Raw genomic sequence first — 13,282 nt, 5'->3', positions numbered from 1 at the left:
CTGCACGTACCGCCTACGTTGTGGCAGAGAACAGACCGCCAAAAGTACCAGATGATTGCATCTTATTCCAATCCATGTCGTCTACCCCGACAACAAACAATCCTACGGCTCTAATGGATTTGTCTTTAGATTTTCCATTTTGAATTTTGCATTTGCATTCACACCGATGAGCCATCCATAAGGAAATAAATAGTCTACCAAGTCAACATTATGCACTTCAAAGTTTCCCTTCTTTTTTAAAATAATAATAATAGTAATAATGGCCATAAGAAAAACATGAGTAATAGAGCTTAATGAAGTACATAAATTTTTAACAATGAATTACGTGCATTTTTAATATGATTAATAGAGCTTCATTAATCGCATTAATATATATATATATATATATATATATATATATATATTAGAGAAAAACATGGGATGCGTAATAATCAGAAGAAATTTCTCTGCAGTTCAGAAGTGATGTGTGATGGGATGAAAAAGAGGTGGGCAAAGTGAAGGATGCAGACAAAAAAGTGAACAAAAAAGTTGGGCGACGTGCCACCCTCAATGTTCTCAAACGCTTATAAATCAGTCCTTTTGGACCGTGACCATGGATATTGGAGGAGATGGTCAAGCTTCTTGTTGGCTGAGCTCCAGATTCACAGCCATAGATTCTTCCTTGCAAATATATATATAGGTGCTGTCATAGTGTATTTGAGAAAATCATTTCTGGGATTCCAAAAGGAGAGCCCAAAGATGTTGGAAGGAAAAGCTCGGATTAAGGAAACTGACATGCCAGAGAAGATGCAGATTCAAGCCATGGCTTGTGCTTCTCAGGCCCTAGATCTCCACGATGTGATTGATTGCATCTCAATTGCTGCTCATGTCAAGAGGGTATAAGAATGATTCTCTTTCTTTTTCGATTAAATAACTTCTTGTTCACTGCCCATCAATGTTTGTATCTTATTGATCGGTTGCTAATGCTCCTAAAGCTAAATAATTTCCAAATTTTGTGTAGACATTTTTGTGGTTTGATATTGATTATTGAATGTTCTTCATTTCATGGGTTCTTGTGTTTTTAGGAGTTTGATAAGATGTATGGGAGTGGATGGCAATGTGTGGTGGGTTCAAATTTTGGCTGTTTCTTCACTCATACACCCGGGACTTTCTTGTATTTTGCTCTGGAGACCCTCAATTTCCTTATCTTCAAGGGAGCCTCTTCCTAAAATTTATACACATGTATGCATGTATGTTGAGAGAGAGAGTCCTCGGGGCAGCAATATTCATATTGGGGTACTGAGAAGCCTCAATATGTCTCTTTGTAGTTTTATTAGAATTAGTTTAGAACTTCCCTATAAAAAAAAAAAAAAAAAAAAGGAAAAAAAAAAAAAGAACTAGTTTAGAACTGTCATCTGTTATCTGTTTAATTGCCATGTGTAAGTTGGTAGTATTTATTTCAAGTTTCGACTTTTTAATCTGGCATGTATTAGAATATTACTTTTCTTTAGTCAAAGTTCAAATCATGATGATGATGATCATCGTGGCCATGTGCTGGAGGAATGTATTGTTGTTTTCTTCTGTGCTTGTCACTTTTAATGGGCAGCTTTCTTGTATACAACAAGACAATTGCATTGAGCCAAGCTATACAATAAGACACAACTAGTTTTGTCTTTAGCTTCCGTGTCCTTTCAAATCGTAAATCTTAGCATGACAGATGGATGTTTAATGGCTGATTGGGGGGAAGAGTCAAGACTTCCGGCCTATATAATATATAAAGATTTAGATCGTTTTTCTTGATTGCCATCAGAGTTGTTAAGGAAGACGAAATGATTTTTGTTTACAGAAGTACACGTCCAGCGTCCCGCTTCATTTGTATGACCGCTTTCCACGTAAATCATAAAAACAATGATAATCCATACAAAATCTCTTCTTCTGGAATACTTGGGCTCCTTTTCTTTTTCTTTTCTTTTTTTTTTTATTTTTTATTTTTTTATTTTTTATCCTGGGGATATTCCTAGACAAGTATTCCTCTAACGTGAAGAAAATCTGAATTCAAATACATTTGTACTTACTGAGAACAGAATGAATTAAAATGATCTGCACAATCCAGAGACCCTATATCCACTCAACTGCCAGAATTCAAAGTTACAGTTCATTTGTTAGAAGATATTCATTTGATTGCTTACAAACAAGACATTCGGAAATGATTATAGCCTTGTGGCACTAGGGTTAACAGTTTCGGCTCTCCTGTCTTGTATTTAGCATTGCATCATTGTATATACAAAAAGCTGATTGGCCTCTCAAACCTATGTATCCAAACAAATATTTATAATACACCGATTTACAATCTATGTAAGGACCTCCTCAATCAACCCACTGAAAACTAGCGTCTCTATCTCATTTACCACTTGCTCTGCATAATCCACAGAGATTCCATGCTCCCAACCCAACTCCCAAATTCCATTTTCCACTCCATTGCAGTTTATATCTCTTCCCAATATTGCAAAAAGACTGTCTACAGAAAGACTGCCACCAGTAAGCTTTCTGTAGCTTCTCAGATTTTCAACACCATTACAAACTTCCTCCACTAACTTGTCTATTGATATGCATGCTCTGAATTGGCCCACACGCATCAGTAACGAATGATGGACTGCCTGTGACACTCGAAGGCCTTTGCGTTCAATGAGTTCATTTGCACATTCTAAAAAGAGTCGATGATTGGCTACTATCGAATCATCGATGTCAGGTATTCGTAAAATTGCAGAACTACTCTCATTGAGATCAAAAAGCTCCTCCACTCGACTGAGGAATGATGGACTGCTCAAGAGCAACGCTCTAAGATTACTTCCAGTTATAGAGCTTTTGATATCTGTTCTACCATGAAAGATGTGATTGTAAACTTCCACTGCAGTAGTTTTATCATCCCTTTCATGTTCGGGGCTTGATGGTGTGACTTCAGAAAGAGAACTCTGGCTAATACTGCAATGCTCTACAATAAAAAAAGAAAATAAAGTTACATAACATCTAAATTGGGCACATGAAAGCACATAAATTTAATTTTTCAAGGGAAATGTTCGTAATTGAATCAGTATTGTAGTTCCTTTCCTGATTTCTGGAGGTAGAACATGCAGATACTTGAGCCATGGAAATAAATATATTACCAATTTCGCATATCAGATCAGTAAAACTCAATCTTTTCTGCAGTTTCTAATGTGTATCATAAAGACACATGTCAAGATGTTTGCAAGGCGAATTGATACTAGCTTGGACAAAGCTATGTTAGGCTCTCTTAAATCTTGACCATTCAACTTTTATAAAAACTGAAAACTCAGATATCGCCTTTGTATGTATCCTTGTCTATGATCGAGACACGTGAGATGCCTTAAACATGCAAATGCCATATTATATGCATGTGTTCAGATGCCTTAACATACTGAAAACTCGGCCTTCATATGCAATCACACCACTTATTTCACCAGTATCACCAATTTACCGTAGTTCAGTATCAGACTTTGACCCAGCACAATCATACAATAGTATGTTACCTTCAAAATGGGATTCAGTGACTTCCTTTTCCTCCTCCATGGGGAGTTTATCCACAAGAGCAGTGTTAGTTCTCATCAGAGGAGAGCAGTGTTCACTATTAAGATTGATCATCTTGTCATCTTCTTTGGATCTGGAATTTTCGATCTGCAAAGAAGAATGCATTAATTTTCACAGCCCAAAAATTCTCCTTCATTCAAAGTTCCAATAACTTGCCAAAAGCTAAATACTAGGTTGTAGTTCTCATACTTCTGAATCAGCTTCGGTAGGTTTTACAACGAAAACAAAAGTTTCATCAAATTCATTAGGGCTGAATCATAGAGACTTGTTATAAGAAAGACTTACAATGGATTTAGCTTCAATAGGCTCCCTTACGGGCTTCGTCTTCTTCATCTGATTCCTTTTCTGATCAGAGGAATTAGCAATGAGAGTTTTTGTTGCGTGTCTTGAGATGGTCTTTTTGGTAGTACTTGGTTGCCTGGGAGCCTGGTTGTTTATGAGGTTGGATCCATTTTCAGGCTTTTTCAGCTTTATAGAGGTCACCTTGGCATGAACTTCAGATCTTGGGACAATTTTAGCTGTCACATTTTCCATCCCCAGTAGTCCCCTGCTGGCAGCAGCAACTTTTTGAATCTTACCAGTTGCCTTGTCAATTGACTCTTTTTTCTGCCGTTCGTGAGCTGCAGGACCAGCAGCTTTCAGCTTATTTGAAGCCTTTTCTTTAGGCTTGACTTCTTTCTCTTCTGTTTTCCTGACTACTTTATGATCCTTAGCTCCTTGTAAGTTATGCATTTTGAATGGCGTCTCTGCTGCATCCATTTTGGAACGTATTTTCTTTGAACTCAAAGCCCCTTCTTTGTGAGTTTTGGAAGGAAGCGCTTCTTTTACTTTTAGTTTTGGGAGAGTCTCTTTAGTGTTCAAAGATTCACCTTCCCGAAGCACTGGTGTGTCGTAATTCTCCAATTGACATGGGACACGCATAGGCTTAATAAGAACAATGGGGGGCATCTCATCAATCAACCTTTGTTTGGAATTGAAATAACTGGAATGGTAGGAATGAGGCTTAAGATCCCTGGCAGGAATGCTCTTCAGAAGTCCTTTATATTCCATGGTTTCAAGTATTTTCTTCAGATTCCTCCGCTCTGGATCCACATTCTGTGCCGTATATAGGGGCTTCCTTCCCTTTGGCATATCGATGTCAAACATAGGCCTTTGCTGATTTGAAATTCTTTCACTCTCTGAATGTTTCTGTAGGGTGGCCTGCATTGATTTTGAAGGGGGTTCTTCGAGACCCATAAGCTTGGCAATCAAATTAGGGGCTTTTGTCATGCTCTGTGGGTCTGTTGATGAAAGAAAGGAGTCAGTGGAATCAATATCACTTGCATGAACCATCAAAGACTTGTTCGAGCTTATCGAAGGGGTTTCTGAAGCTGAGTCCAAACATCTTTTGTGAAGAAAATCTGTTTCTTTAGAGGTTGGGTTTGGCAATAGATTCTGCCTAGCAAGGCTGTCAACAATCACTTTCTTAAGCTCCTCAATGTGATTCCTGGAACAGCCATTAACAGAAAGTCGGGGCTTTTGAAGTTCCATTGAGAAAATGTGATCCTCAAGTTGACTAGAATATGTTCTCTCAACCCCCACTTCATCAATTCTTCTCCTTTCTGACTTCTCATTCTGCCTTTTTAACTTGGCCATATAATCTGAAGCTTCCTGCAACTTTCCTAGCACGATTAGAGACTTCTGCAGATCAAGAGCTCCATTCAACAAATCTTTTGCAATATCTTCGGAATGCCCATCAAATGTTACTCCTTTGGACCATGAGTCAATCATCTGGGTCAGCTTCTGAGCGCCTCTGGAGACCTCCAACAGTTGAAAGGAAGATGGATTATGAACTTCTTCCGTCAACCCTTTTGAGAGCATTTCCCCTTCCTCTGCCTTGTATGCTATGGATGTATTTTGATCCTCATATTGCCTAGAATATGTTCTCTCATTCCCCACTTCATCTATTCTTCTACTTTCTGACTTCTGCTTCTTTTTTAACTGAACCATGTAATCTGAAGCTTCTTGCAACTTTCCTAGCACGATTAGGGACTCCTGCAGATCAAGAGAACTTTTCAACAAGTCTTTTGCAATAACTTTAGACTGCCCATTAAATTTCACTCCTTTAGACCACATGTCAATCATCTGGTTTAGCTTCTGAGCTCCTCTGGAGACCTCCATGAGTTGAAAGGAAGAGGGACCGTGAACTTCTTCTTTCAACCCTTTAGAGAGCACCTCCCCTTTCTCTGCCTTATATGCCATAGACGTATTTGAGTTCTTTGGTGTTCTTTGGCTTTCGATCTTGTGGTCCATTTCCTGAGAACTTTTCCTTGATCTTCTAATTGTTTTACAATCTACAAATCCTTTTGGATCATGACATGTGACAAATGATCTATAAACGGCTAATCTCAGACTGTCTTGAGGCATATTCTGCGCCAAAAAATTGCATTGATAGAGTCAAATGCAGCCAATACTTTAAGAACCTACCTAATAGAATACTCAAATACTTAGTCCGGAATATTCCAACCAACCGGTTGCAATGTTGTCTGTAAGAGACAAAAATATACTTGTTCGGTTCTGATGAAAAAGCAGAGGAACAAATAATAAGGTTCGGCAAAAATAAATGAAAGCAATTTCTAAAAAGAACGAATAAATCATTCTCCTTCTGAAACTTTTAAACAATAAATACGGGCCAAGTCCCATGCATGACATCCCACCTCCTTGTTCACCATTTTCTCATCCCTATTAATCCTTAACAAGCTAATCAACCACGTATCTTAGAGAGAGAGAGAGAGAGAGAGAGGAGCCTGGATGGGGGATTTCGGAGTGGGGTAATAAGAAAAGGACTTGAAGATTGAAGGCGTGGATGTTATCCCTCTCTGACAATTGAGATAAAAATAAGAAAATTATAGCAATTGAAGATGTGCTTAACAAATTGAAAGCAAGATTCATCAACCCATTAAAACTTGAAGCGTACTTTTTTCTTTTTTTTTGGATAGAGACAAACAGATTTACAAACTTGAAGCGTACTTACCTGAGTTCATAGGTTGTTCTTTCCTGGCATTGATCAATTTAATTCTTCTGTTATCGTATCAAAACCAAATATGTAAGTCAGAAAAATTCAGAGAGAGAGAGAGAGAGAGGGAATGCATGAAAACCAGTCATAAATAGTTACCGAAAGAATACGTGCATAGCTTCCCGACCTGTTCTTTCTAAGCAATGACGACCAAAATCTCTCCTTCAGCATTATTCAAAACCGAACTAACAGAAAGATAACAAGAGCAGAACACAGAACGCAGATGAGACGCATAAAGAATAGTCACAAAAGCAAAGCAGATTAAGACCCAGAACCGCTTTCAAAAGAAAGCTCACCTGCAAGTGAGCTGGGAGAGACTTTAATCAGATCCACAGAGCAGGAACAAAACAGTCGGTGCATTGACTTTGTGAAAGTTTACCAACTTTGATATCCCAAAGCAAATAGATTTCTAAGGCTATGGTGATTTCGGTGCTTTGTTTACCGGGGCTTCGGGACAAGGAAATCGTTGAGAGATTCTAGCCTCATTATTGGGAGCATTTTGGTTGTGAGAGTACACGTGTTTTCAGAGTGATAAAGAAGCCAAAAAATCACTTCAAAACCATGAAGAGGGGGGAAGTAAAGAATAGGACGACAGAATGGCAACAGAACTTGCTGACAAAACCACCTCTCCAGTCTTCGTAGTTATTCTTAATTATTTGTTTATTCATGTTTTTAATAATTTAACGTAGAGGAAGTAAAGTAGCATGGCTCGTTTCTGACCATTCTGCCGGACTGTCTCTTTAAAATATCATATATATATATATGAATAATTTAATAATAAATAATAACGTAATTTAATGTAATATATATTAAATTTTAAAATTATTTTTATTTTAAAATAAATATAAGAGATTATACGAAATCACGTCACATTTTTATATATATATATATATAAAATAATAGATGTAAGATATTTTTTTCAATTTTCTAAACAAATCATCTAACCATATTTTAAATTATAGATATTTATAAAAATAATCCTTAAAAATACTATCTCTCAATTTAAAATATAGTTATATAAAAAGTTGTAAAAGAAATTATACGTATATCATTATTTATATATATATATATACACACTATAGTGACTGAGGTCTCATATCTTTATTTTTTTAATCTTTTTGGTGTAATACAGCCAAAATTGGGGTATTGTTATATCTTCTTTTTTTCTTTTCTTTTATTTTTCATTTAATTATTAGTTTAGCTAGTCCCTTGTATTTAATAATGTTATTTAAGATAAAAAAAAGATTTTTTATTTTTGTATTATTAGAAAGATTGCCTTATTGCAATGCTTATAATATATAATTTATGAAAGAGGATAATGTATATAATCTATTTAAACTTAACTTGTAATTGCATGCATGACTCTGTTCAATTTAAATAATTGAAATCTATTAAAAAAATGTAGATTTAGAGATGGGTTTAAGATTTTAACTATATTTAGGTTTTTAATGTGCATCTCTCACACTTTGAAATGGTATATAATAATTTTTTAAAACGAAAATTACACAATACTATATACAGGTTTATGGTAGTAAATTAAATCTCGTACAAATCTTTTAAAAGAAAGTGAGATTTCGATCTCATTGCATGTAATGATCGATGAAGAAACACTCATTTTAAACAAATGACCTATGCATATTGCTGAATTTATCAACCAACATTTGGCATGAGATTTAGAGTACCATGGTCAGTGGGTAGTAGATATACTCTGGCAAAGCCACCCAGATGAGGCGTTGAAATGCAGTCACGAGACTCTTGCAGCATTGCCATTTTATTCTCATTTTTTGGTGCCCATCATAAATGCACTCAGAATCCTCCCCACTTTACATTAATAATTTATGGTTCTAGTCGTTGTTTGAAATTTAATAGTTTAACTACAACTTCCACTCGAAAGCTAAGTCAATAAATTTACCCATTTTCTTTAGTACAAGTGAAGAGGGATGAGAATGAGTAATTCAAGTAATAAAGTATGCAAATATTATATAGTTATTTTAAAAAAGAGTATGGTTTATTATTAAAAATTTAATTTTTTTATATAAATTTTGTATTTATTTATTTTTTTTAAAATGATTATATAGTGCTTGTACAATTAAAATTACAATTATCATTTCTTATTTTGAGATAATTATAAAAGGATTGGGATTCTATAATTAAATATTAAATATTTAAAAATATAAAAAAAATGTATGAAAAAAAAGTAAAAAATTAACCTGTTCGGTGTCCTTTTTTCCCTGTGGGCTGTGGCAGGGTCGATCTAATTCTACAGTCACTGGGTGTCGTTTTGCGACTGCAAAGGTCAAAAAAATCTTGTGGATAATGCCATTTATATTGGACATTGAAGTAGGTCGAAAGCCTTTGAAGCATTGCCGTCCGTTATCTCAGGCTGACATAATTTTGCAGGCGGTTTGTCCTTAGCCATGGCTTCAATGGGCTTTATATTTTTACTTCTACTCTTCTTCCATCTCTTTCGTTCAATTTGATATGACAGATCGAGCAATTAATGCTGTTTATACTTTATAAATCTACACGTACATTAATAAATATTGTACAATTTAATTTGTATGTCCGTCTTATAAGATTTTACATCCTAAAGTGGATAACAACTTTTTGATTATGTCGTTAAAATGAGATGATATATTTTGTTAAAAATTAAATAAAATATTATTATAATATATTTTTTTAATATTAATTTTATTTTAAAATTTATAAAAATTATAATATTTATATAAGATGAGATAGTTTAAGTTTGAGTATCCAAATGAGCCCTGAAATTTAATTTGATCTCACAGCACTATAATGTCCATTCGCATATGAGAAGTGCTATAAATATGAGAAATGTTATAGATATAAAAAAATTATATAAAAATAAATTCATAAATTGATATGAGTTCATATGATATGTTAGATCTATTTTATAAATTAACACTTTAACCTGAATTTTAATTTTTTTTATGGGCAAAATCTCTTCCCACAAGGCTCAATAACATGGCCTAGGGCTATCTTTGATTGGCAAGCATACCTCAACTTAATTCAAATTAATTCTTGATATAATTCATTATTTTTTTAACTTTTTTTTTTTAAATGGTTAAACTCATTTCAATCTCTTTCATATATTCAAACACATATATCAATCTAATTTATATTTAAACACATTTTAATAATTTATAAAATATTACTATTTATAAATCACCTCAAATCATTGAAACTATCTCAATAGCCAAATGCAGTCTAAATCCACCCTACCGGGTCAAGGCCAAGGGTTCAAACCCAAAGAAAGAATAAGCATTGCTTAGGCAAATATCTCATTATTCTAGGAGGAAAGTCTCTACTAGTGAGAGATGGCTCGGGGAATCATTGGTCAACCTTCTTAATACAATGCCAAAAATGGAGATATACAGTTCATCATCTTTTCAAAACTCAACCTTCTTAGTACAATGCCGAGTGATTGAAAGATTTTTATAAAAATATGAAGAAGATTTTTACTAAATTGTATTTATTATATCATGTTACATTGTTATGTCACTTAATGATTAAAAAAAAAAAAAAAAAATATTATGAAAAGAGAAGCGCTAGACCTACATACAATATTATATATACTTAATAACATTCCCATTTTTTTATTATTATTTTTAATTTGGATTTCAAGAATTTCAAATTTCCGACTACAAAATTTTTATCATTTTGAATAATTGATACATTAACACGTAATCAATACATTAACACGTATGATTACGTAAGTAAATTATAAGTATAGATAACAATTTTTTTTGTCAAAATGATAATGAATAATATTTTATTATAATGATTTGTATTTGAATAAAAAAATAACATTATTATATATATATATATGTAAAAGAAAAAATTATGATCACTAAATATATTTATTATGACATGTTTAATGGAAAAATCTTATTTCCATATTATGTTGTGGGGGTATAAAATAATAAAATTATATTAATATAATCGATTATAATGTCTATTTCAATCAATTTTGGATAAAATTGCACCAAGTACTCTTTATGTGTGCCAGTGCGAATACCGTACGATACGACAAATGTAATCACTCCAACACCACTTTTCAGTGACACCGAAATCTTCATGATCTTGTCCCTTGACGTCAGCGATAAATCGAGGAATAGATTGAGGATTCAGGAAGCACGATATTATTATTATTATTATTATTAATTTTTTAATTTAATACTATATGAAAAATAAATTGTTTTTAATAACTTTATAGAAGGACAATAGGATGAATTATTATGAGAATTTTCAAATAAAATATTTTTGAGAAATTTTAATGATTATATGTTAAGCATTTGTTTATTTTTTATTTTATTGTATTGACGTGGCACTATTGTAAGATTTTGGAGAATATCTAATAATAAAAGAATCGTTAGAACACTAACCTCTGGCCATCGCTGATCAAGTATTTGCAGGAACCAATTGTTTCTGGATTGTAAACCCTCACAGATTTTCTATATGGAGAGTATTGGGTAGGGGTTTTCAGCCTATCTTTTTTAAATCATGAAAATTGTGACTGATGGAAAATCACAGGCATTTATATATAGATAGGCCAAGACCCTTATCCACTGTTTTTCTAAGTGTTGCTTCCTTCCATCAAGGAATGTAACTATTGGATTTTACATGAGTAGTATCTTTATTTTAATTACCCAGAGTTTTAATATAAATATAAAACTATTAAATAAATATATATAATATATTTGAAAGGGTGTGGCACGTAAGCCACCTTCAAGTCTCCTACAAGGAGACGCGTGCTTTCATTCTCCCACTTGGCTTACGTGACAGTCATTTAAAATTATCTGGGTAACCAAAACTGAATATGGCCACAAATAAAACTACTCAAACCATAAACTTTAGTAGAAAGATATAATACATGAATCATGGCGGTTATGTTATTATATTAACATTTCCTTCCATGTATTACACTGTATTAGCCTCTCTAAATTAATTTCCATATATGAAATATCATTTTATGAATGACTTCCTATAAGTCATTATGGGTCTATACATCATAGATTAGGAGCAAATACTTTATGTGCACAAATAAAAATATTATTCTTGACAACAACAAGTACTGTATACAATAATTAAATCAAACATAAAATGAGCTCATTAATCCCATGCTCTCTACATGTTTCAAAAACATTTTTATTGAGAGCCCTTTTGTCATGGGATCTGCAATCATAAAGGATGTACTTGTATGTTCTATAGTGACTTCTTGTTCCTTAACTCTCTCTCTGACAGCAAGATACTTTATGTCAATATGTTTGCTTTTGCTCCCACTCTTGTTATTCTTAGAAAAGAAAACTGCTGCCAAATTGTCACAGTAAATTCTTAATGGCTTAGATATCGAATCCACAACTTGAAGCCCTGTGATAAAACTCCTCAACCATTTTGCCTGTGAAGTTGCTTCAAAGCATGCTATAAACTCTGCCTCCATGGTAGATGATGCAATGATTGTCTGTTTGGTACTTTTCCATGATATGGCACCTCCTGCTAACATGAAGACATACCCTGAAGTGGACTTTCTGGAGTCATGACAACCCGCAAAATCTGAGTCTGAATATCCAACCACTTCTAGACAATCAACATGCTTATAAGTAAGCATATGATTCTTGGTTCCTTGTAAATATCTCATAACCTTTTTAGCAGCCTTCCAATGTTCTATTCCAGGATTGCTTTGGTATCTTCCCAACATTCCCACAGCATATGCAATATCAGGTCTTATACAAACCTGTGCATGCATTAAACTACCAACAGCAGATGAATATGGAATGTTTTCTACTTCTTTCTTTTCCAAAGTATTTTTCGGACATTGACTTAAACTGAATTTATCACCCTTTAATATGGGTGCTGCGTTGGGTGTACATTCATTCATTCTGAATTTTTTCAACAGCTTTTCAATGTAGGCTTTATGAGAAAGTCCTAAAATTCTTTTAGACCTATCTCGGTGAATCTCTATGCCTAAAACATAAGAAGATTCACCTAAATCCTTCATTTCAAAGCTTTGGAATAGAAATTTTTTGGTCTCATGTAGTAGACCCAAATCATTAGTTGCAAGCAAAATATCATCAACATATAGGACTAAGAAAATAAACTTACTCCCACTAAATTTATGGTATATGCAGTTATCCAAGATGTTCTCTGTAAAACCAAATGAAGTAATAACATCATGAAACTTCAAATACCATTGGCGGGATGCTTGTTTTAGTCCATAAATTGATTTCTTTAACTTGCAAACTAAATGACCACCTTTATCAGAATGAAACCCTTCAGGTTGCTTCATGTATACCTCTTCTTCAAGAATCCCATTTAAAAAGGCTGTTTTCACATCCATTTGATGTAGCTCTAAATCAAAGTGAGCTACTAATGCCATGATCACTCTAAATGAATCCTTTTTAGAAACTGGAGAGAAAGTATCATGGTAGTCAATACCTTCTCTTTGTGTAAATCCTTTAGCTACAAGTCTGGCTTTATATCTATCGATATTACCATTTGAGTCTTTCTTGGTTTTATAAACCCATTTACAACCAATGACTTTAACTCCTTTTGGTAAATCGACAATTTCCCAAACTTGATTTTTAGCCATGGATTCCATTTCTTCTATCATAGCATCATGCC

The 13,282-nt window shown here is 33.8% G+C and overlaps 2 protein-coding genes across 5 annotated transcripts; one reads left to right on the top strand and one right to left on the bottom strand.

Annotated features, from left to right (window-relative positions):
• Positions 1 to 432: 432 nt before the first annotated feature.
• Positions 433 to 1,656, top strand: LOC122304981 (dynein light chain LC6, flagellar outer arm-like). Its single transcript, XM_043117243.1, has 2 exons — positions 433 to 876; positions 1,065 to 1,656. Exons 1-2 carry the CDS (start codon positions 550 to 552, stop codon positions 1,206 to 1,208), a joined length of 471 nt encoding a protein of 156 aa, XP_042973177.1. The 5' UTR covers positions 433 to 549; the 3' UTR covers positions 1,209 to 1,656.
• A 275-nt stretch (positions 1,657 to 1,931) lies between these two features.
• On the bottom strand, positions 1,932 to 7,238 carry LOC122304979. Of its 4 annotated transcripts, none has more exons than XM_043117239.1 (6): positions 6,937 to 7,238; positions 6,740 to 6,825; positions 6,599 to 6,645; positions 3,871 to 6,443; positions 3,528 to 3,672; positions 1,932 to 2,971 (listed from the first exon to the last, which is right to left on the bottom strand). In XM_043117239.1, the coding sequence occupies exons 4-6, from the start codon at positions 5,989 to 5,991 to the stop codon at positions 2,331 to 2,333; spliced, it is 2,907 nt and encodes a 968-aa protein (XP_042973173.1). In that variant the 5' UTR covers positions 5,992 to 6,443; positions 6,599 to 6,645; positions 6,740 to 6,825; positions 6,937 to 7,238; the 3' UTR covers positions 1,932 to 2,330. The 4 variants fall into 4 exon arrangements, with proteins under 4 accessions (XP_042973173.1, XP_042973172.1, XP_042973174.1 ...); XM_043117238.1 differs by having other exon boundaries at positions 3,871 to 5,994; XM_043117240.1 differs by having other exon boundaries at positions 3,871 to 5,994; positions 6,768 to 6,825.
• Between the last annotated feature and the right edge of the window lie 6,044 nt (positions 7,239 to 13,282).

This window comes from Carya illinoinensis, chromosome 3, assembly GCF_018687715.1.
Source record: "Carya illinoinensis cultivar Pawnee chromosome 3, C.illinoinensisPawnee_v1, whole genome shotgun sequence".
Classification (NCBI taxonomy): domain Eukaryota; kingdom Viridiplantae; phylum Streptophyta; class Magnoliopsida; order Fagales; family Juglandaceae; genus Carya; species Carya illinoinensis.
The sequence above is the reverse complement of the archived record's forward strand: the minus strand, read 5'-3'. Positions and strand labels throughout refer to the sequence as shown.

Excerpts from the sequence above, each read along its gene's own strand:
- LOC122304981 (XM_043117243.1), top strand. The coding sequence starts at position 550 with ATGTTCTCAAACGCTTATAAATCAGTCCTTTTGGACCGTGACCATGGA. Across the intron at positions 877-1,064 it reads TTGCTGCTCATGTCAAGAGG|GAGTTTGATAAGATGTATGG; the intron begins GTATAAGAATGA and ends TTGTGTTTTTAG.
- LOC122304979 (XM_043117239.1), bottom strand. The coding sequence starts at position 5,991 with ATGCCTCAAGACAGTCTGAGATTAGCCGTTTATAGATCATTTGTCACA. Across the intron at positions 3,673-3,870 it reads CTATTGAAGCTAAATCCATT|ATCGAAAATTCCAGATCCAA; the intron begins GTAAGTCTTTCT and ends TCTTCTTTGCAG. Across the intron at positions 2,972-3,527 it reads CACTGAATCCCATTTTGAAG|AGCATTGCAGTATTAGCCAG; the intron begins GTAACATACTAT and ends TTTTTATTGTAG.